We start from the raw sequence: 24,059 nt of genomic DNA, 5'->3' as shown, positions 1-24,059 counted from the left end.
AAATTATGGGTATGACAGATGTTTACTAGTGCATAGAAGACCCTCTCACAGCGTCAGTATAGTATTTTTAATTTCCCAGGGTATGAAAATTAGCCAGAAGCATCAATTATATCAAAATCAAATAATGTTTCTGAAATAAGTCACATAGGCTTTGCTTTTTTTTTTCTCTCTCTCTTTTAAGAGACATCATTCTTTTGCCCAGGCCAGGGTGTAATGGCACAATCATGGCTCACTGCAACCTCAACCTCGTGGGCTTAAGCAGTCCTGCTGCTTCCAACTCCAAGTAGCTGAGATTAGAGGTGCATGCCACTGCACCTGTCTTTAAATATCTTTTCAGGAAGGAAAATACTACAAATTGGCCAGGCATGGTGGCTCACGCCTGTAATCACAGCACTTCAATAGGCTGAGGTGCGCAGATCACTTGAGGTCAGGAGTTCGAGACCAGCCTGGCCAACATGGTGAAATTCTGTCTCTGCTGAAAATACACAAATTAGCCAGGTGTGGTGGCACGTGCCTGTAATCTCAGCTACTCGGGAGGCTGAAGCGGGAGAATTGCTTGAACCCAGGAGGTGGAGGTTGCAGTGAGCCGAGATCGAGTCACTGCACTCCAGCCTGGGCGACAGAGCAAAACTCTGTCTCAAAAAAATAAAATAAAATAAAGTGGCACTCCAGCCTGGGCGACAGAGCAAAACTCTGTCTCAAAAAATAAAATAAAATAAAATAAAGCGACTGGGGATGTTGCCTCACGCCTGTAATCCCAGCAATTTGGGAAGCCAAGGCAGGTGGATCACCTGAGGTCAGGAGTTCGAGACCAGCCTGACCAATATGGTGAAACCCTGTTTCTACTAAAAATACAAAAGTTAACTGGGCATGGTGGTGTGTGCCTGTAATCCCAGCTACTGGGGAGGCTGAGACAGGAGAATTACTTGAACCAGGGAGGCAGAGGTTGCAGTGACCCAAGATCGCGCCACTGCACTCTGTCCTGGGTGACAAAATGAGACTCCGTCTCAAAAGAAAAGAAAAGAAAAGAAAAGAAAAAACCACAAATTTAAAACACCAAATATTTATTATTCTTTATTCTGTTCCTCCAGCCACAGCCTCCCAAGTAGCTAGGACTAGAGGCACACACCGCCATGCCCAGCTAACTTTTTTTTAGACTCATCACATTAATCATCACAGAGACTCATCACGTTAATCATCACAGAGCCCAGAGCCAGACCTCCTGGTTCAAATCCCATCACCGTCAACTTGCCAGCTGTGTCACCCTGGGCAAGTTACTTCACCTCTCCATGTCTTGGTTTCCTTATAGGTGAAATAGAGATGGTAAAGATTGGTCTTAAACTCCAGGAGACAGGAAAGAGATGGTGAAGGCTGGTCTTAAACTCCGGGAGACAGGAAAGAGATGGTGAAGGCTGGTCTTAAACTCTGGGAGACAGGAAAGAGATGGTGAAGGCTGATCTTAAACTCTGGGAGACAGGAAAGAGATGGTGAAGGCTGATCTTAAACTCTGGGAGACAGGAAAGAGATGGTGAAGGCTGATCTTAAACTCCAGAAGACAGGAAAGAGATGGTGAAGGCTGGTCTTAAACTCCGGGAGACAGGAAAGAGATGGTGAAGGCTGGTCTTAAATTCCTGGTCACAAGTGATCCTCCCGCCTCAGCCTCCCAAAGCACTGGTATTATAGGCATGAACCACTGTGCCCAGCCAACTTTTCAGTTTCTAATTCAGGTTTCTGTGTGCACTCGGTCTAGTTGAAGGTATACTGAATGGCGCAGTTACTAGAAAGGCATACTTCCCAGGATCAGTTCATAAATTGGCGTTCAATCTATATAGCAATCCCTGGTAAGATCATTTAGGGTGAGTCAGTCTCTGAGAAATTGATCCCTGTAATGTTCAGAACGTGGGGCAGAAGTGGTCACTGGAGGCAGTAAGAAGTCCAGGCTTTGTGGTCAGCTGGAACTAAATTCAGATCCTGGTTCCACTGCACACAAACCGTGATGCCTCACCCTCCCCCAGCTTCAGTTTCCTCAGCCATAAAGATAGCAATACTTACCTTGCAGAGTGGTTGTGAGTACGAAAAGTATGATGTATATAAAGCCCGAGATGTAATAGAGAAGGCACTCAAGAAGTGATAATCCCTCCCTTGGGCCTTTGTCTTATAGCCACTTGACCTCCCTAGGTGATGTCTCTTCTGTCTTTATGAATGACCAAATCTCCCAGTGTATGTGCCGGCTTTATTCTTTTTCTTTCTTCTGCTCATATAATTCTCTGTGCACTTCCATTTATTGACATTGTTCCATAGTTATTTTTAATGACTGCAGTGTGATATAGTATACTGTACTTGGCTCTAGAGAAGAATCTGTTCTGCAATTTTGTCAGCTCTGCAACCTGGGATAAGTCACTTTACCTCTCTGAACCTCTCTCTGTATCTGTAAAATGAGGGAAATGGACTATACAATGCCTAAGGCTCCTCCTTTCCTGCCCTTGGGAAACTGCAACAGTCACGATCAGGTAGCCTACAGAGAGCTTGGTTTAGTCTGCTTAGCAATTTGAAAACATTAAGTTTGGGATCCCTGCCATTTACTGAGCAATTTCATTTTAGGAATTTACTAATTAGAAAATAAGCACACAAGAGCACAAAGATGTGTGTACAAAGATGTATTAGGATGCCTGTCAACTTTCCTAATAATGTTAAGAATTAGGCTAAAAGCAACTTTTAATATTGCGCTTTGTAATAAGAAATGTATATTTTGGTGTTTGTTCCCAGTTCCTGGCACAGATCTCCTAAAACCCTTGAGATTGCCTGATCAGTAGGGGTGCTAAGAGAATCTTTTGCTCTCATATTTGATCTTTGACTCTGATTCCTGACATGGAGCTCCTAATCCTTGGAATTTCCTGCAGGATGGGAGCATCTTTTGTTCTACTGAGGTGACTCTTAGTGGGCCCCTGTGTGGGAGCTGGTCACCAGAAAGACCAAACCATGATTAGAAGTTTTGAAAGTTTTGCACCGGGCACGGTGGCTCATGCCTGTAATCCCAGCACTTTGGGAGGCCGAGGCAGGCGGATCACAAGGTCAGGAGATTGAGACCACAGTGAAACCCCATCTCTACTAAAAATACAAAAAATTAGCCAGGCGCGGTGGCGGGCGCCTGTAGTCCCAGCTACTCAGGAGGCTGAGGCAGGAGAATGGCGAGAACCTGGGAGGCGGAGCTTGCAGTGAGCCGAGATCGCACCACTGCACTCCAGCCTGGGTGACAGAGTGAGACTCCGTCTCAAAAAAAAAAAAAAAAAAGTTTTGAAAGTTTCACCCTCGTCCTCCAGAAAGAGGAGAGGACCTAGAGATTGAGTTAATAATTGATCACGCCCGCATGATGAAGCCTTCATAAAAATCCCTGAATTCTGGCTCGGTTTCCTGGGGGGTGGGCTCAGCCTACACCACCTCCCCTCAGCCGAGCCTACAGTAGAGGGCCCAGGCATCCTCCCCCATAGGAGAGGCATTTGAGTAAGGAGCCTCGCCTGGGGTGTCCTAGCCTCACATTTACTGGGCAAAAAAATGAACATATATATATATAAAATCCCTAATCCCTGAACTACTGGGTTTGAGAGTTCCCAGGTGGCTGAACACATGGAGGTGCCTGGAGGGTGGCGAGCCCTGGGAGGGCAGGATGCTCCCACCCTTCCATATACCTTACCATGTGCCTCTTCCTTTTGGCTGATCATCTGTCTCCTTTGTAATATCCCTTATACCTAATGAGTAACCATAAGGAATGTTCCCCTGAGTTCTGTGAGTAACTCGAGCAAATTAGTTGAACCCAAGGAGGATCATGGGACCCTTTGATTTATAGCCAGTTGGTCAGAAGTACAGGACACAACCTGGGACTTCTGGCGTCTGAAGTGGGAGCAGTCTTACGGGACTGAACCCTTGACCTGCGGGGCCTGACGCTGTCTCTGGGTAGATAGTGTCAGAACTGAGTTGATACCCAGTTGGTGTCTGCTGGAGGATTTATGGGAAACCCCCACCCCCACAGCATGTGGTGTCAACAAGGAAGCATTGAGTTGGGCATAGTGGCACGTGCCTGGAATCGCAGCTACTCAGGTGGCTGAGGCAGGAAGATCACTTGAGCCCAGGAGTTTGAGATCAGCCTGGGCAACATAGTGAGACCCCATCTCTTAAACAGTGAGTGTCAGGGACAGCATTGTGTCGAGTGTGAGTAGGAAAAGCAGTTTGGTTTTTCCTCTCTCACAACTTCAATGTGCAACAATAAAGAATGAATTAAATAGATTAATGGCTCAGTTTCAGTGAGCTCCTACTATGTGCCAGGCTCTGGGTTAAATAGATTAATGGCCCAGTTTCAGTGAGCTCCTTCCTACTAAGTGCCAGGTTCTAGTCTGGTGCTGGGGCTACATCAGTGGACTACACAGGGATCCCTAGCTTCATGAGGCATACATTCTAGAAGGGGAGACAGACTAATAAACAATTGACAGAAGGTAAGTGGGTGGTACCTTAGAAGATGGTAAACACTGCAGAAGAAGTGAAAGTGAGCAGGTTGTGTGTGGACGCTGAGTGTGGGGAGTACCATTTTAAATATGGTGCCAAGGTAGGCTGCATTCAGAACTTGAAGTTGGTAAAGAAGTCAGCTACGCAGAAGTCAGGGAGATGCACACTTCAGGCTGAGGGAACAGCCAGTGCCGAGGCCCTGAGGCAGGAGCATCCACTGTCTTCAGAACATAGCAAGGACGCTGGGGACTGGGGCAGGCTGATGAAGGAGTGGAAGAAGGAGGGCATGGGGAACCAGGGGCCAAACACAAAGGGTCTTGTTGGCTTCTGTGGGGATTGTGCATTTTATTCCAACTGAAATGGGTCTTTGCAGGGTTTGGGCAGAGGAGTGATGTGATCCATTTTTATGTTTTAGAAGGAGCAGCCTGGCTGCTATGTTAAGAACAGACTGTCAGGAGACAGGGAGAAATAGGGGGAGAGCATTTAGGGTATTATTGCAGCAACATAGGCAGGAGAGATAATGATGACTCAGAGCGGGGCATATAATGAAAGTGATGAAAAACAGTTGAATTCCAGACATTTTCTAAAGAGAAAAGCAACAAGACTTGCGGACAGATTGGATGTGGGGTGCAACAGATAAGAGAAGCCAAAGATGACTCTTATGGTTTTTGCCCTGAGTAAATGGAAGGATGGAGCTGTCATCAACTGAAATGGCAAAGGCGTGGGTAGGACAGGTCTGTGGGAGGAGATTAGGGGTTCGTGTTTGGAAATGTTAAGCTTAAAAAGTCTAGTACACATCCAAAGGAAAATGTACATTTATTGGCCTTTAATACTGAATGTGTCTCCAGTGTTAGCAGAGTAACTGGCCCTCCAAATATATGGTTGGATGAAAGAACAAGAAAAGTTGTTCAAGTATGAAGTGAAATAAGTATCAGATGATCCCACTTTGTTTTATGTATATGCATACACACACACACACATTTGTAACTCTTCTTACATATTGCCAGATTGCTCTGCAGAAAAACTGAACCAATCTAGAATTCCAACAGTGAAAAAATGCTAGACAGTCTATTAGGAAAAACATCTCCGATGAGGTCGGGATTTCAATTTCACACCAAAAAATTACTTACACTTTTCCCAGCTGCCATGGAGACATAAAAAGGCTTCACTTGGATCTTCCATTCTTTTCAGGTGTAGGAATTGGCGTGGTCCATGCTGGGTATGAGAGACGCCTGGCGCATCACCTGGGGGCACACAGCACGCCCTCTATCCTGGGAATCGTTAACGGGAAAATCTCCTTCTTCCACAATGCAGTTGTCCGTGAAAATCTGCGACAATTTGTAGAAAGTCTTCTTCCAGGGAACTTGGTGGAGAAAGTAAGTACCTGTCAAGGAAAACATGACTGAGAAGTAGTTTAAGAGGTACCTAGGACTGTCAATTGCCCAGAACGTTTTCTGTAGTCCTCTCAAACCTGAGTTTCATTGTGAGGAAGGCAAGACACATATTAATTAATTAATTACTTAAACTAAATCATGTAAGTGAAGTCTGTAGGAGACTAAAAATTGAAACATGAAGTACAGAGACTGGAAGAATTAATTCCTATTAATAACCATCTTGCAGATCTTACCCTGTCATAGAAATCTGAGCCTAAAATGACCGTGCCTATTTTCTAAACAAAAAAATTAAATCACACGTTAGAAAGAATTCGGGGTTTCTTTCCGGCTCATAAATTTGTTCATGTGAAGATATTTGTCTTTATTCAAATTTAGTTGTGTTTGGTTATATGTTTAACAGTCGTATCTGTGGAAAATGCCAGATTCCATGAAATCAAATATTATTTTTGAAACTTTAGAAACTTACAGTGACAATAATATGAATGAATTTCACAAAGAAAAGGTTGAAATAAAGAAGCCAGATAAAGTTCACATTGGTTTATTGTTTCCATATTTAAGCACCTAATACATTTTTTTCAATATCTTAAGTTAGGGATCAAAGTAACTAGGAAAGGACTCTCATTTTGCTTTAAATAATTCATTCTCTTAATACCAGGAAAAGTGAACATAAAAAATTTTCATCATATTTCTACATGTGCTATTCCTAGACTGTCCTGCTGGGATCATTATCTATAGAAGAAATACTTGTTGGAGTTAACTTAAAAGGTCAGAGAGTATTGTAGGCTCCTAAAATGATAACAGAGTGTCCTGATAGATCCTCAAACATTTGTATAAAATACCTATTCTGTGCCTGGTATAGATTAATGGAGCCGTTTCAAGCAGCTCCCAAGTGGGTGGTTATTTCCAGTATGTTGGAGCCCATCCTAATGAGTTGGGAAAGGCTTCCTGGCAGAAGTGACCCTTGGACTGGGTTGGGTTGCAGGCAGGCAGAAATCAGGAGACGTGAAATAGCCTGCTTTGTAAGAAGTTTTCACTGGTGAGCAGCAGAGGAGGGGGTTGGGGGGGTTAGAGAGGTTCTTAGGAGTCTCCCTGTGAGGACCTCAGAACACCTCCATGCTCCTTTCAGGAACCTGGGCCTTGGCCCGTGGGTGATGGAGCTATTGTAGGGGTTTGAGCAGAGGAGTGAAATGATCAAATTTGAGTTTTATGTAAATCATTCTAGATGCAGTATGGAAAGATAAACTTTTTTTAACGACTATGAAAAATTTCTAGCTAGATAATTTATTCATGTTTTTAATTTCTTCTCTCAGTAGGAATATTTTAAGATATCAACGGGGGAAAGTAACAATTCAGATAACAATAAATGAAATTATATAATGTATAGGGGGGTGGACCACCTTATTTTTATTTAAGCCATTTAAAAAGAGCAAGCTGGCCTAGAGTGGTGGCTCACGTCTGTAATCCCAGCACTTTGGGAGGCTGAGGTGTGAGGATCGCTTGAGTCCATAAGTTCAAGACCAGCCTGGGCGACATATTGAGACCCAATCTCTACAAAAAATGCAAACATTAGCCAGGCATAGTGCCTTGTACCTGTAGTCCCAGCTGTTCAGGAGGCTGAGATGAGAGGATCACTTGATCCTGGGAGGTCTGGGAGGTTGAGGGTGCAATGAGCCATGATCTTGCCACTGCACCCTAACCTGGGCAACAAAGCAAGAAGACCCTGTCTCAGAAAAAAAAGGGGTGAGGGGCAAGCTGGGAGACTGAGGCATGATAGACAGATAGATGGGAGACTGAGGCCTGATAGATAATGATGATTGATTGATTGATAGATAGATAGATAGATAGATAGATAGATAGATAGATAGATATTGAAAGGGGCAGTGTTGCATTATCTTCTGCTGGCTAGTGTATTAAGAAGTATACTCTATAATTAAGTGAGAACCTACTCTAGAAGCTCAATTTTTATAATATGGTCAGTAATTGTTTCAGACAGGATTATGATTTCAGTCTGTAAGAGTTCAATGAAAATATGAAATCAATATCACCATTCTTTTAATAGTTTTAGCCAAATGAAGACAAAAAGATTAGTTGTGTGCATTTTTATTTTTTGCAATCTTTTACACTTATTTGATTTATTTTCTCCTGACTGGAGTGTAATACAATTGTTAAGAATTAAATATTGAGACTAACATTCTATTTTCAATTTAAGGTTACAAATAAAAATTATGTCAGATTCCTCTCCGGCTGGCAGCAAGAGAATAAGCCTCATGTCCTTCTGTTTGACCAGACGCCCATTGTGCCACTGTTATACAAGGTATTTTCTATGCTGGGGTAATGGTTTCTTTTCTTTTCTTTTCTTTTCTTTTCTTTTTTTCTTTTCTTTTCTTTTCTTTTCTTTTTTTTCTAGCAGAAAGTAATCTGTGAGTTGGAACTTACAGCCTATTTGTCTTTTTTGTAAGAAACAGTTTCTTCCATGAGAAATGTTTGAAGACCAGAAATTTTGCTTAACCATCATGCATTCGGTACCGACTAATGCCAGTTACTGTGCTAGTGCTTTCTATGCACATATCATGTAATCCTCAGAAGAACCCAGTGATGGAGATACTATCCCTGTTTCTGTTGGTTTTTTTTTTTCTTTTCTTTTTTTTGAGACGGAGTTTCACTCTGTTGCCCAGGCTGGAGTACTGTGGCGTGATCTCGGCTCACTGCAACCTCCACCTCCTGGGTTCAAGTGATTCTTCTGCCTCCGCCTTCCGAGTAGCTGGGACTACAGGTACACACCACCGTACCCAGCTAATTTTTATATTTTTAGTAGAGACAGGGTTTCACCATGTTGGCCAGGCTGGTCTCGAACTCCTGACCTCATGACCCACCTGCCTCAGCCTCCCAAAGTGCTGGGGATTACAGGCGTGAGCCACCACACTGGGCTTTTTTTTTTTTTTTTTGAGACCGAGTCTCACTCTGTCGACCATGCTGGAGTGCAGTGGCGTGATCTAGACTCACTGCAACCTCTGCCTCCTGGGTTCGAGTAATTCTTTCACCTCTGCCTCCCAAGCCACCACGCCTAGCCACTATCCCTGTTTCCATAGACCAAGATACTGAGGCTTAGAGCAGTCATAACCCACCCAAGTTCTCACTACAGCACGGTGAGCGCCATTCCCTTTGACTTCAGACCTGCCCTCTGAATGATTCCCCCACTATACTCCCAGCCTACCTACACTCCCCACTACCTCTTGTGTCACTGTGACATGAGATGGCAGAGGAAGGTGTCCTGACCAGTGGCATGGTCACTGCCATCTTACCTAATTACAGTACAGGTAATCCCCAGACCCATGCCTCCTGACCAGTACAGATTTCAAGGTGATTATTTTGCCCTAACTATGAAAAAGAAGTGAGTTATTTCTGTTTACCTTGTTGGTACAGTTTTTGCACATGGAACACCATAGCATTCCTGAAAGTATACAGGGACACAGAAGACCTAGTGGAGCCGTTAAGCTGGCATCCGTCTCTCTGCTCAGTGATGTGAAAAGCCCTACTTGATTTGTCATTTACATCTTTGCTATAGTTTTATTTTCTTCCTCTCTATTACGCTCTAACAGTTGACTGCCTTTGCATACAAAGATTATTTATCATTTGGATACGTATATGTGGGTTTGAGAGGAACGGAAGAGATGACGAGGCGGTACAACGTCAATGTCTACACCCCCACCCTCTTGATCTTCAAAGAACATATAAACAAGCCTGCCGATGTCATCCAGGTACGTGAGGGTCACCTTGGGTTACGATTTTCTTCACGTTGTATCCCAAGATTTTACGTAAATAAGCAGCAAAATTGAACAAAGTGGGTGAAGGATCAATGAGTTTTCAGTCTCTTCCTTCAGATGCACAACATTTTTTAATGAATTTTTTTTTATCTAACTTGGTACCATTTGCTTTAAAATTTTTAACTTAAAACATTTAAAAATTTTAACACCTTTAAAGGGCTCCTGTTGGAAAACCAATACTCTTTTTACAAAATGAATTTAAAAGTTAAATGTAAAACAGTAATAAGAAGGAACAAGAAGAAACCACAAACTGAGAGAATTACAGATGAATATTTATCTGATCTTAAGGTGGAAAAGGGTTAAAAAGCATTGGGGAAAAAAATCTTGGAAAATCTTAATAACTTGACTCTAAGTTTTATGTTTTCATGTAAATACTTTAAAATGTAAAGTTAAAAAACTGGGGAAATATTTACAACAAATATTAAAATATTGATATTTTTAATTTCTAAAGAGCTTTAATCAAGAAAATCAACACAAAATTGAGAAGAGATTCAGATGACTAATAACCTTTTTTTTTTTTTTTTTTTTTTTTTTTTTTTGAGAGGGAGTCTGGCTCTGTGGCCCAGGCTGGAGTGCAGTGGCCGGATCTCAGCTCACTGCAAGCTCCGCCTCCCGGGTTTACGCCATTCTCCTGCCTCAGCCTCCGGAGTAGCTGGGACTACAGGCGCCCGCCACCTCGCCCGGCTAGTTTTTTTTTTTGTATTTTTTTAGTAGAGACGGGGTTTCACCGTGTTAGCCAGGATGGTCTCGATCTCCTGACTTCGTGATCCGCCCGTCTCGGCCTCCCAAAGTGCTGGGATTACAGGCTTGAGCCACCGCGCCCGGCCATAACCATTTTTAAAAATTAAATGTCACGAGTAATCTGAGATCATTAACCTTTTTTCACCCATCCAACTGTCAAAGATTTTTTAAGTTAAAATAGTACTGTTGAGGGTGTACAGAAACAAGTACTATCTTGCTAGAGGAAGTAGGCTTTCAGAAAAGGAATTTGGTAATATTGTATTAATCGCCTAAATTCATGAGTAAACCTGAGTATTGTGTGCCAAACGCTGTTCTGGGTGCAGGAGTACAGCACTGAATAAGATCAACAGAATTCCCTGTCCTGTGTCCTACTGGGAAAGACAAACCAACAGTATAATATAGTCTGTTATCATTTGTTATATAGTGATCAGTGCTGAGAAGAAAGATAAAGCAGGAAAGAGGAATGTGGAGTATTAGGGGAGAAGGGTTGCTGTTTTAAGGCAGAATGGCCTAGAAGGGCCTCGTTAAGGGCTTAAACAAAGACCTAAGGGAGGTGAGACCATCTTTCAGGAATCTATACTAAGGGAATAGGAACTCAAACAAAGACTTAACATCTAAAGATATTAAGCATTTTCATAATAGTGAAAACTGGGGGGGAAATGTAAGTATCCAACCGTAGGATAACTAGGATAATTATTAGTACATCCCATAAAGGGAATATTATAGAGCCATTTAAAGTGTCAGTTTCAAGAATACTTCATGATAGGGATAATTTTCATTGCATAATGTTAAAAAGCAACCAGGATGCAAAATTATTTATACAATTTAAACACTGATCTCAATTTTATAACATGAATACCTGTGTATGCATAGGAAGAACTGGAAATATTGCTACCAATGTTCTCAAAAGAAGTGAAAAAAAGAAAAAGAAAAAAATACTGGAAAGCATTAGTAGTGATCATCTGTCGATGGTAAAATTATATATCAATTTAATCTTTGTGTTTTCCAAAATGCATATAATGAACATATTTTATTTACAAGGACATTTTGACTGTCCTCCTAAGGAAGGCTAGAAAGAAGTTTTATAAAATTCTTTATTTCATTCATTCAATAAACATTTCATTGCCTGCCTGCTGTGTAGCAAACACAGAGCCAGCTCTGACATCCAGAGTTAGTCTTTGCCCTCAAACATCTCAGTCGGGAGGAGAGAGACCTAACCATCCACTCTAATGGCAGCTCAGGTGTCCTGTGAACACAGAAGAGGGGTACCTGAAACCATGAAAACCAGATGGGAAAATGGATTGTAAAGAAAGAAGAGCAGGTTTAGGAAGGTGAGAACTTTGGCTATGGACATATTGAATTAGAGCTGCCTGTAGGAAATAGAAGGGGAGAAGTCCTTTTTGCAGTTGGGTGTAAGAATCGAGATCTTAAGAAAGGTATACAGGCTGAGGGTAGAAACTGGTGGATCATCAGTAAATGGTTAATGGTTGAAGTCCTGAGTAGGGTAAGATCTTCCTGGCATAATACTGTAGTCTCCCCTGATCCACCCCCCTTTACCCCTTATTCGCTTTCTGAGGTTTCAGTTACCCACAGTCAACCAGGTCCAAAACATAGGCGACTACAGTGCAATAAGATGTTTTGGATGAAGGGGACCATGTTCACATCGCTTTATTACAGTATGTTGTTAGAACTGTTCTATTTTAATATTAGTTATTGTTGTTAATCTCTTTCTGTGCCTAATTGATAAACTTAGTCATAGGTATGTGTATAGGAAAAAAACATAGTATGTATAGAGTTCAGTACTATGTGGTTTCAGGCACCCACTGGGGGCCTTGGAATGTATCCTCTGCAGTTAAGGGACGACTACTGTATGTAAAGTAAGGCCAGAAGGAGGCCAAGGACAAAACTCAGAACAGCCACCAGCACATAAGACAAGGGGGTTCCTGATGGAGACGAGAAGGTGCTGTGAGTCAGGAAGAAAACAAATACCAGTGTCAGAATAGAAAAGAGAAGATCATCTCAATCCAGCGTTAATGGATGAGGATTTCCTTAATTGGTTTTTAGGAACAGTTTATAGTTCTGAGAATTATATTTATTTATCCCCTGGGGAAAATTGTAAATCAAATACATTTACAAAATTACTGGTAGAATGGCTGCTTTACCAACCTGCTCTTTGTGGATATCAAGTGTATGCTTAACAAACTCAATTTTCCCAACAGCAGGTGGCTTAATGACCGCTAGTAGCACCAATGGTTTCCTGTTGCTCTATGTAATTTGTTGTCATCGCTATATGGTATTTATGGCCATTATGATTTATTGAATCATTCTTCTGTTGATGGGCACTGGGGGCTTTGAGGAATAGTGTTGCAATGAATATCATTACCTAAGCACAGAATTCTCTAGGACAACAGTTTTTAGAATGTGGTTCATAGACTCCTGGGGATTCTCAGATATCCTTCAAGAGGAAGTCTGTGAGATCATATCAAGACATGATTTGCCTTTTTCACTGTGTTGACATTTGCACCGATGGTGCCAAAGCAATAGTGGGTGAAGCTGCCAGCGACAGTGCGTGAATCCAGGCCGGGCACCAGGCCACCTATCATCATTGTGTGCTTCACCCCTAATCACTCGCAGCAAAAACAAAAACCACCAGATTCACTTTATATTTTGTTTTTTAAGACAGAATCTCACTCTGTCGCCCAGGCTGGAATGCAGTGGCGTGATCTCGGCTCACTGCAACCTCCGCCTCCCGGGTTCAAGCAGTTCTCCTGCCTCAGCCTCCCGAGTTGCTGGGATTACAGGCACCTGCCACCACGCCCAGCTAATTTTTTTATTTCTAGTAGAGGTGGGGTTTCACTATGTTGGCCAGGCTGTTCTTGAATTCCTGACCTCAGGTGATCTGCCCACCTCAGTCTCCCAAAGTGGTGGGATTACGGGCATGAGCCCCCGTGCCCAACCTCACCTTATATCCTTGATGAAGCAGTAAGAAGTGTTAATTTTATTAAACCTTAACCCTTGAGTGCATGTCTTTTTGATAGATTTAATATTCTGTGTGATGAGACGGGAAGTGTGCATAAAGCCGTCCTGCTGCACAACAAAGTACAAATGTCCTAAGGACAGGTGCCTCCCTCGCCACTTTTCTTAATGGAACATCATTTTTACTTGGAAGAATGACAGAGAACTGTGGCCATTTAGACTCGGAAATTTGGCAGACATTTTCTCAAAAACGAATGAAGTGATGTGGCGCTTTAAAGCAAACAGCTGGTGGTATTTATTGCCAGGGATAAACTTCAGACTTCCAAGAACATTAGAATTTTGAAAAATTTGTATTGGCCATCATGACAGCTTCTCAAAATTTTCTTACAAGATTGGTTCATCAAAGTGTATGGTTTTTTCTGTTTTTTAGAGGATCTCACTCTGTCACTCAGGCTGGAGTGCACTGGCACAGCCTCAGCTCACTGCAGCTCCAACTTCCTGGGCTCAAGTGATCCTTCTGCCTCAGTCTCCTGAGCAGCTGGGACTACAGGCATGCACCACTGGCTAATTTTTTAAAAAAATTTTTTTACTGAGGCAGGCGTATCATCTGAATTCAGGAGTTCAAGACCAGCCTGGCCAACATGGTGAAACCCCATCTCTACTAAAAATACAAAAAAGCCGGATGTGGTGACAAGCACCTATAATCCCAGCTACTCGGGAGGCTAAGACAGGAGATTCACTTGAACCCAGGAGGCAGAGGTTGCAGTGAGGCGAGGTGGTTTCACTGCACTCTAGCCTGGGTGAGAATGAGACTCTGTCTCAAAAAAAAAAAATTTTTTTTCTTTTGTTTGAGAGACGAGGTCTCACTATGTTGATTAGGGTGATCTTGAACTGCTGACCTCAAGTGGTCCTCCTGCCTGGGCCTTCCAAAGTGCTGGGATTACAGGCGTGAGCCACTGCACCCAGCCCATTTTTTTTTTTAATAAGTATAATAAAATACGTTGGCCGGGCACAGTGGCTCATGCCTGTAATCCTAGCACTTTGGGAGGCTGAGGCAGGCAGATCATGAGGTCAGGAGTTTGAGACCAGCCTGGCGAATATGGTGAAACCCTGTCTCTACTAAAAAAAAAAAAGAAAAATTAGCCGGTGTGGTGGTGCGTGCCTGTAGTCCCAGCTATTCGGGAGACTGAGGCAGGAGAATCACTTGAACCTGGGAGGCAGAAGTTGCAGTGAGCCAGGATCGCGCCACCAGCCTGGGCAACAGAGTGGGACTTTATCTCAGAAAAAAAAGGTCATTGTTTGGAAGATCAGTGGACCAATATTCACATACCCTGCATTCGGATGACCAGTGTGGGGTATTATGAAATAATACATGAGTAAAAGATCCATTATAAGTACAAGGAACACAGATTTCTTCTTTTTTTTATTTTAATTTTTTTCTTTTGTTTTTATTTTTTTTTTTAATTCTTGTCAACAGGAAGTCATCTTCTCATTTGTATATGAGCCTTTTGAATGCCCTTATTATGATATGCCTACCTGTTATGTCTGTTTTTTTGGAGACAGAGTCTTACTCTGGCTCTGAGGCTGGAGTGCAGTGGTGAGATCTTGACTCACTGGAACCTCCACCTCCTGGGTTTGTGATTCTCGTGCCTCAGCCTCCAGAGTAGCTGGGACTACAGGCACAAGCCACCATCCCTGGTGAATTTTTTGTGTGTTTTTAATAGAGACAGGGTTTCACCATGTTGGCCAGGCTGGTCTCAAGCGCCTGACCTCAGATGATCCGTCCACTTCAGCCTCCCAAAGTGCTGGGATTACTTTGTACCGGGCCTGTCTGTTAAGTCTTTTACCCATTTTTTAATTAGATTATCTGCCTTTCTGTAATTGATTTGTAGGGGTTATTTATATGTTCGTCTCTTTTTTTCCTGTTTTTTCTCATAGTCTTTTATCTCTGTGGCAAATATCTTCACCCATTCTGTGTCTTGTCTTTTGTTTTGTTTTGTTTTGTTTTGTTTTGTTTGAGATGGAGTTTCACTCTTGTTGCCTAGGCTAGAGTGCAATGGCATGATCTCAGCTCACTGCAACCTCTGCTTCCCAGGTTCAAGCGATTCTCCTGCCTTAGCCTCCTGAAAAGCTGGAATACAGGCACACTCCACCACGCCTGGCTAATTTTTGTACTTTTAGTAGAGACAGGGTTTCACCATGTTGGCCAGGCTGGTCTCGAACTCCTGACCTCAAATGATCTACCCGCCTCAGCCTCCCAAAGTGCTGGGATTACAGATGTGAATCACTGCACCTGGCCGACTTTTTATTATTTTCATGATACCCACATTTTAAAATTATTTATTGACATATCATACACATGCAGAAAGATGCACGAGTCAGAGGTGTGAAGCTCAGTGAATTCTCACACAATGAACACATCCATGTGAGCCTCACTTGATCAAGAAACAAAATACTGTCATCAGCCCAGAAGGCCCCTCCCTCCCACTACCTACTTACCTGCTTCCCAAAGGTCAGCACTATCCTGTTTTCTAACAGCATAAATTCATCTTTGCATTTTTGAATTTTATCCAAATGGAATAATATAGTGTATATATCTTATATCTGGTTTCTCTCAGCTTATGTTTTTGAGATTCATACATGTCATTATTTGGACTTTAATATTCATTCTCATTGTTGAAAGTTGGATGGCCAGGCACAGTGGCTCACAGCTGTAATACCAGCACTCTGGGTGGTAAAGGCGAGCAGATCATTTGAGCCCAGGAGGTTGAGACCAGCCTGGGCAACATGGCAAAACCTTGTCTCTACAAAAAAATACAAAATTAGCTGGGCGTGGTGGTACACACCTGAAGTCCCAGCTACTTGGGGGGCTGAGACGGGAGAATTGCTTCAGCCCGGGAGGTCAAGGCTGCAGTGAGCCGTGTTCATGCCACTGCACTACAACCTAAGCAACAGAGCAAGACCCTGTCTCAAAAAAAAAAAAAAAAGAAAGAAAGAAAACTGCATGTAGGAATAAACTACAGTGTGTTTATCCATTCTGTTGTTGACAGAGTTTTTCCAGTTTTTTGTTATTTGAATAATGATGCCATGAATATATTCTTGTATTTGATGTCTTTTTGATGAACGTAAGTTCTTTTAATATATTCACTCATATCAATATTTTCCTTTGTGGTTGGTTCTTCCTTGTTTCTATTTAAGACATACTTCCCCTACATCAAAATCATGAAGGTATTCTTCTGATAGAGCTTTTAAAAGCTGTATAGCTTTACCTTTTATATTTAAGTATTTAAAATCATTTGGAAATAATCTTGATATCTGATAGAACAAATCTCCTCACTTTGTTTTTTAGATTTGGAGAAAGGTTTTTTTCCTTCAAAAGCATAATAGCTGTTGGTCTTTTGTACTTTTGTATACATTTTAAATTCTGTCAACTTCCATCAAAACAAACCCAAAAAACCTACTGGTATCTTATTGGGTTTATACTGATTCTTAAGTGGTTTTGGGGAGATTAGAGATAGTATAAAAGGCAAAGCTATGCAGCTTTTAGAGGCTCTGAGAAGAATACCTTCATGATCTTGATATAGGGGAAGTATGTCTTAAAGTGATTCTGTCCTTAGAAAATTAACCTTTCAACCTTTGAATGTGATATATCTGTTTCATTTCTTTAGGTCTTCTGTAATATGTCTTCATAAATTTTATAATTTTCTCTGGAAAGAACGTTTTTGTCAATTTATTTCTAGGTACCTCCTATTTTTTATCCTATTAAAAAGCTTTTTTTTCTTATAGTTTATGCTGTAGAAAAAAAAAAAATTTTTTAAAGAATGTAGGCCAGGCACGGTGGCTCACCCCTGTAATCCTAGCACTTTTGGAGACTGAGGCAGGCGGATTGCCTGAGCCCAGTAGTTCAAGACCAGCCTGGGCAACATGGTGAAACTCCATCTCTACTAAAATACAAAAAAAAATTAGCTAGGTGTGGCAGCATGCGCCTGTAGTCCCAGCTACTCTGGAGGCTGAGGCAGGAGAGTGGTTTGAACCCGAGAGGCAGAGGTTGCAGTGAGCCAAGATCGTGCCACTGCACTCCAGCCTGGCTACAGAGCGAGACTCCATCTCAAAAAGAAAAGAAAAAAGAGGCCGGGTGCAGTGGCTCACGCCTATAATCCCAGCACTTTGGGAGGTGGATCATGAGGTCAGGAGTTCGATACCAGCCTGGCCAACATGATAAAACCCCGTCTCTACTAAAAATACAAAAATTAGCTGGGCGTGGTGGTAGAGACCTGTAATCTCAGCTCCTCAGAAGGCTGAGGCAGAGAATTGCTTAAACCCGGGAGACAGAGGTTGCAGTGAGCCGAGATCACGCCACTGCACTCCAGCCTGGGTGACAGAGTGAGACTCCTCTCAAAAAAAAAAAAAAAAGAGATAAGACCGGGTGTGCTGGCTCATGCCTGTAATCCCAGCACTTTGGGAGGCCGAGTTGGGTGGATCAAGAGTTCAAGGTCAGGAGTTTGAGACCAGCCTGACCACCATGGAGAAACCCAGTCTCTACTAAAAATACAAAATTAGCTGGGCGTGATGGTACATGCCTGTAATCCCAGCTACTCGGGAGGCTGAGGCAGGAGAATCGCTTGCACCCAGGAGGTGGAGGTTGCGATGAACCACGATCCACGATCGTACCATTGCACTTCAGCCTGGGCAACAAGAGTGAAACTCCATCTCCAAAAAAAAAAAAAAAAAAACAATGTAAAGGGAGCCGGGTGCAGGGCTCAAGTGGCTCACCCTAGCACTTTTAGAGGCTGAGGCGGGAGGACCACTTGAGCTCAGCAGTTCCAGACCAGCCTGGGCAACATAGTGAGACTTTGTCTTTTTTTTATTTATTTAGAAGAAAAAGGAAAAAAGAATGAAGACAGTGTCTTTTTATTGTTTTTTCTGTTTGCTGGTATAAGTAATACAGTTGTTGTTTTCTAGATGGAGTCTTGCTCTGTCACCCAGGTTGGAGTGCAATGGCCCGATCTCGGCTCACTGCAACCTCCACCTCCTGGGTTCAAGCAATTCTCCTACCTCAGCCTCCTGAGTAGCTGGGATTACAGGCATATACCACCATGCCCCTCTAACTTTTGTATTTTTTAGTAGGGGAAGGGTTTCGCCATGTTGGTTGGTCTCGAGCGCCTGACCTCAGGTGATCTGCCTGCCTCGGCCTCCCACAGTGCTGGGATTACAGGCGTGAGCCACTGCACGCAGCCTTGATTTTTAAATATAAACTTTGTATCATCCAGCAACCTTGCTAAACTCTTCTATTAACTTAAATAATGTATCTGTACCATCTTTTAGATTGTCTAACTATACAGTCATATCATCTGAGATTAATGACAATTTTACTTCTTTTTTTTCCAGCCCTCATTTTATTTCTTTTTCTGACATTACTCCTGACATCTGACATGATGTGGAATAGAAGTGTAATAATCGGGGGCTGTCCTTGTTCCTGATTTCAAAGAGAGGGAAGGCTTTCAGCATTTCCCCAATAAGTGTGTTTGCAGAAGGCTTTTCAAATGTGGAGACCCTTTATCAGGTTGAAGAAGGTCCTTCTACTCCTTGTTGACTAAAAGTTCTAACCACGATTGCTATGATTTTTATGAAATACTTTTTCTACATCCATTAGATTATTCTGATTTTTCTTCTTTAATCTTCTATATTGTGCTAACCATATTAATTTATTCTTTAATGTTAAACCTAACTTGCATTCATGAAATCCAACACGATTATGATTTCTATTATGCTTTCAATATATTGCTGGATTCCATTTGCTAACATTTTGCTTAGGACTTTGACATTCATATTCAGAAGTGAGATTGACTTCTAACTTCTCTTTATCGTGATACCCATGCGAGACTTTTTCTCTTCTCAGGAAGACTTTATGTAAGATTGTCTTCCTTGAAAGTTTGATAGAAAGCATCTGTAATGCCATCTGGGCCTTGAGCTTAGGTTTTTGGGTTTCGCTTTAAGGAAAGATTTTTGAAGACTGATTAGGTTTTCTGTTTTAACTTCTGTATTGTAGGTAGTGATTCCTTCTTGTCATCTTTGAGAATGATCATTTTATGCCTTCTCTTTTGTTTTCATGATTGGTTTTACCAGAGGCTTGTCAATTGTATTAGCTTTTTCAAATAACCAGTTTTGTCTTTGTTAATTCTTCTTATATTAATATATTCATTTCTTGTTTCATTTATTTCTATTTTTATCTGTATTCCTTTCTACTTTTATATTTTTGCTGTTTTTGACTTCTTGACAGAGATGTTTATTTCATTAACTTATTTTCTATTATGTTAATTGTAAAATTCCCCTTCAAGTACTACTTTTTCTGTATCTCAGAGTTCTTACAAATAGTATTTTTCATCAGTCATTAAAGTTCAAAATATTTTCTAATATGTGATAGGCGTTCTTGTTTTGGGTTTCTTTTTTTTTTTTTTTTTTTTTTGGTCAGTCTTGCTCTGTCACCCAGGCTGGAGTGTAGTGATGTCATCATGGCTCACTGAAGCCTTGGCCTCCTATGCTCGAGTGATCCCCACCCTTCAACCTCCCAAGTAGCTGGGACTACAGGCACATGCCACCTCGCCCAGCTAACTTTGTTTTTACTTTTTTTTTTTTTTCTTTTTTGAGACAGGGTTTCACTCCCGTTGCCCAGGCTGGTATGCTCTCCCGGGCTCAAGTAGTCCTCCTGCCCTAGCCTCCCGAGTAGCTGGGACTAAGGCCACGCCTGGCTAATTTTTGTACTTTTAGTAGAGACAGGGTTTCACCATGTTGGCCAGGCTGGTCTTGAACTCCTGACCTCAAGTGATCCACCCGCCTTGGCCTCCCAAAGTGCTGGGATTATAGGCATGAGCCACCATGCCCAGCCTTTTGTTTTGTTTGTTTGTTTCTTGAGACAGGGTCTCAGTCTGTCACACAGGCTAGAGTGTAGTGGTATGATCCTAGCTCACTGCAGTCTCTTAAGTCTTGGGCTCAAGCAATCCTCCCACCTCCACCTCCCAGGTAGCTAGGATTGCAGGCATGCACCACCATGCCTGGCTAATTTTTTTTATTTTTAGTAGAGGCAAGATCTCGTTATGTTGCCCAGGATGGTCTCGATCTCCTAAGCTCAAGCAGTCCTCCTGCTTCGGCCTCCCAAAGTTCTGGGATTATTGGAGTGAGCCGCTGTGCCTGGCTTTCTGTTTGTTTGTTTGTTTGTTTGTTTTTAATTTTTTGTAGAGATGGGGTCTCTCCATGTTGCACAGGCTGGTCTCTAACTCTTGGGTTCAAGGGATCCTCCTGCCTTGGCCTCCCAAAGCGTTTGGGTTAGAGGAATGAGCTCCACACCTGGCCGTGTTTCTTAATTTCCAAACATAAAGGGAAATGTTTACATTTCTGGTTTGCATTTTATATGGAATTCCAGGTTAATTACCTTGTGGTCAGAATACCTGCTGTCAGTGATTTCAGTCCTTTGAAATGTGTGAAAGTTCGCAATAAAATGATCATACAGTTTTGTAATCTGCCTTTTATAATTTGCAACAGTGTTGCTTTGGGATTTATTTTTAATTGCTCAGTTGGCTACAGATCCTGAATGGAAATAATTTTGCCTAAAATTCTAAATGATTGACTTTTCATTTTAGGGTTCTTGTTGTTGTTGCTGTTGTTGTTTGGGGGGTTTTGTGTGTGTGTGTGTTTTTAGGTTTTTGTTGAGATGGAGTCTCGCTCTGTTGCCCAGGTCGGAGTGCAGTGGCATGATCTCGGCTCACAGCAACCTCCACTTCCTGGGTTCAAGCGATTCTCTTGCCTCAGCCTCCCAAGTAGCTGGGACTACAGACACATGCCACCATGCCTGGCTAATTTCTGTATTTTTAGTAGAGACTAGGTTTCACTCTATTGGCCAAGCTGTTCTCAAACTCCTGACCTCGTGATCTACCCACCTTAGCTTCCCAAAGTTCTAGGATTACAGACGTGAGCCACCACGTCCTGCCATGACTGACTTTTTCAATTTGTCAGCATAAAATAGTGAATAAAAATTCTCCAGTATAAAGTGTACTTGATTTTCCCTTTGACCTGAACTAGCTGCATCATTGCTTTCAGCCCTGCATTGCTGAAATAGATCACCACGTTTATTCACTCTAACAGGTCTGTCTTGTTTGGTTATATTTAGCCAAGGTCAGCCACATTTGTATTAAGCTGGTAAGTAAAGAAAGCCCATCTATTTGCATTGAGAACACTGCATAAAATCTAGCTGATTCTTGGTATTTCTCTAGGCCCGAGGTATGAAGAAGCAAATCATTGACGACTTCATCGCCCAAAACAAGTATCTATTGGCAGCCAGGCTCACCAGCCAGAAGTTGTTCCATGAACTCTGCCCTGTGAAACGGTCTCACCGACAGAGGAAGTAAGGACTTAAGGCTTTGCCTTTGCTTGTCATTACAATAGAAGGATCATGATTCATTTTACTATAGGGTGGTGAGACATCTGTCCTGTAACAATGAGAACTTATTCTTCATTTAACAAATACTGGGCCGGATGTGATGGCTTACGCCTGTAATCCTAGCACTTTGGGAGGCCAAGGAGGGCAGATCACCTGAGGTCGGGAGTTTGAGACCAGCCTGACCAACATGGAGAAACCCTGTCTCTACTAAAAATACAAAATTAGCCAGGCATGGTGGCACATGCCTGTAATCCCAGCTACTAGGGAGGCTGAGGCAGGAAAATCACTTGAACCTGGGAGGCAGAGGCTGCGGTGAGCCAAGATCATGCCATTGCACTCCAGCCTGGGCAATAAGAGCGAAACTCTGTCTCAAAAACAAACAAACAAACAAACACCGATTAGTGACTGTGATGATAATCATACTAATATGATGTATTAGTCCAGGGCACCTTAGCACCAAATTGTCGGATGTGCCAGCCTGTCCTAGTGGTCAGAGAAGATTTCCCTAAGATATAACATTTCAGCTGAGACCTGAAGGATGAGCACAGTTTAGCTAGGCATCTGGGAGAGACTGGGTCACTTTACAGAAGCACAGAATATGGAAGAGTGACTATCTCTACTAACGCATTCCACACAGGGTGAGTCTTTGGAGGTCTTGGGAAGGAGCAAGGATAACGATTAAATAGTAGGAAAGTATAGAGTATTGAGGAAATGGATTAGTGGGAATCAGGAAGGCAAAGTTACATATATTCAATAAAGTATGAAGAGTTACTATAGAAAGTATCTAAAAACTCCAGAAATTCAGGGAATATATTCATTATACCTTCTCAGGTGAATGAATCCGTGGCTTTAAATTTAGGGCTGTTTCATCTGTAAAAGGTATCTGGATATTGAAGGAAAACATATCAATCACGTTACTTGAAAATATAAAACATAAATAATTTCCCTGTGTTGGGCTTTTCAGAGTCCTTTATAGTCTTAAGAGCGAAGAAAAAATGACTTAAATATAAAAAAAGAATATCCTGGACTGTAAGGATTGTTGTTTACACAGCCTTCAAAAAATATCCCAAATCCACACGCTTCTCACTTTTTTTTAACCACTGCTACCCTGGAACAAGCCACCATCGTCTCCCAGCGAGACCCCTCTGGCAGCCTTCTAACTAGTCTCTTTGCTCCATTTGCCAGGCAGGTGTCAACACATCAGCCAAGGATGTTTGAAAATGCAAATCAGATCCAGTCACTCTCCATCCTGGGGTCTTTGCACTTGTAGTTCTCTGTACCTGGGATGCTCTGACCCTATTTCCTCTGATAACAATGTCACCTTTTCATTTGGCATTTCCCTGACCAACCTGTCTGATGGAATGTGACTTCCACCCACTCTGACCTCTCTCTGTCCCCTTTTCTTCATCTTTTTTTTTTTTTTTTAAATGTATAGTACTTGTTGATACCTGTCATGATATATCTGTTTTTATCTTCCCCACTGGAATATAAGCTCCATGAGGGCAAGAATATTGTCTATATTACCTGACATATACTAAGTGCTCAGTAAATATTTTTGGGAGAATGAATAGCTAAACTTTGCATTGGAACCTTGCGAAGGAAGCCCTTCAGAATGAGGCTCAGTGGCTTCTGGCCTGAGAGAGATTTGACCAGCCCTCTCTATAGTGGAAGAACTAGGACAGATAGTTTCTAAAAGGCCCTGCTGTCCGGGAACAGTGGCTCACGCCTGTAATCCCAGCACTTTGGGGGCCCGAGGCAGGCAGATCACTTGAGGTCAGGAGTTCCAGACCAGCCTGGCCAACGTGGTGAAAACCCGTCTCTACTAAAAATACAAAAACTAGTTGAGTGAGGTGGTGCATGCCTATAATCCCAGCTACTTGGGAGGCTGAGGCAGGAGAATGGTTTGAACTCAGGAGGCAGAGTTACAATGAGCCGAGATCACACCACTACACTCTCCAGCCTGGGTGACAGAGCAAGACTCCTCCCAAAAAATAAAATAGGCCGGGCGCGGTGGCTCAAGCCTGTAATCCCAGCACTTTGGGAGGCCGAGACGGGCGGATCACGAGGTCAGGAGATCAAGACCATCCTGGCTAACCCGGTGAAACCCCGTCTCTACTAAAAAATACAAAAATCTAGCCGGGCGAGGTGGCGGGCGCCTGTAGTCCCAGCTACTCGGGAGGCTGAGGCAGGAGA

The 24,059-nt window shown here is 42.4% G+C and overlaps 1 protein-coding gene and 1 non-coding gene across 4 annotated transcripts in view; both read left to right on the top strand.

Annotated features, from left to right (window-relative positions):
- Positions 1–24,059, top strand: part of DNAJC16 (DnaJ heat shock protein family (Hsp40) member C16) — a 48,571-nt gene that overhangs the window by 12,721 nt on the left and 11,791 nt on the right. For all 3 annotated transcript variants that reach the window (XM_007980439.3, XM_007980440.3, XM_007980438.3), the window contains exons 5-8: positions 5,689–5,873; positions 8,101–8,205; positions 9,491–9,649; positions 21,700–21,830. In XM_007980439.3, the coding sequence (XP_007978630.3) occupies positions 5,689–5,873; positions 8,101–8,205; positions 9,491–9,649; positions 21,700–21,830 (580 nt within the window). The remainder of the gene's footprint in view (positions 1–5,688; positions 5,874–8,100; positions 8,206–9,490; positions 9,650–21,699; positions 21,831–24,059) is intronic.
- LOC119619519 (small Cajal body-specific RNA 21) lies at positions 3,400–3,539 on the top strand. Its single transcript, XR_005235986.1, has one exon.

Source organism: Chlorocebus sabaeus, chromosome 20 (genome assembly GCF_047675955.1).
Source record: "Chlorocebus sabaeus isolate Y175 chromosome 20, mChlSab1.0.hap1, whole genome shotgun sequence".
Classification (NCBI taxonomy): domain Eukaryota; kingdom Metazoa; phylum Chordata; class Mammalia; order Primates; family Cercopithecidae; genus Chlorocebus; species Chlorocebus sabaeus.
Note: the sequence above shows the minus strand (reverse complement) of the source record. Positions and strands in the feature narration are given on the sequence as shown.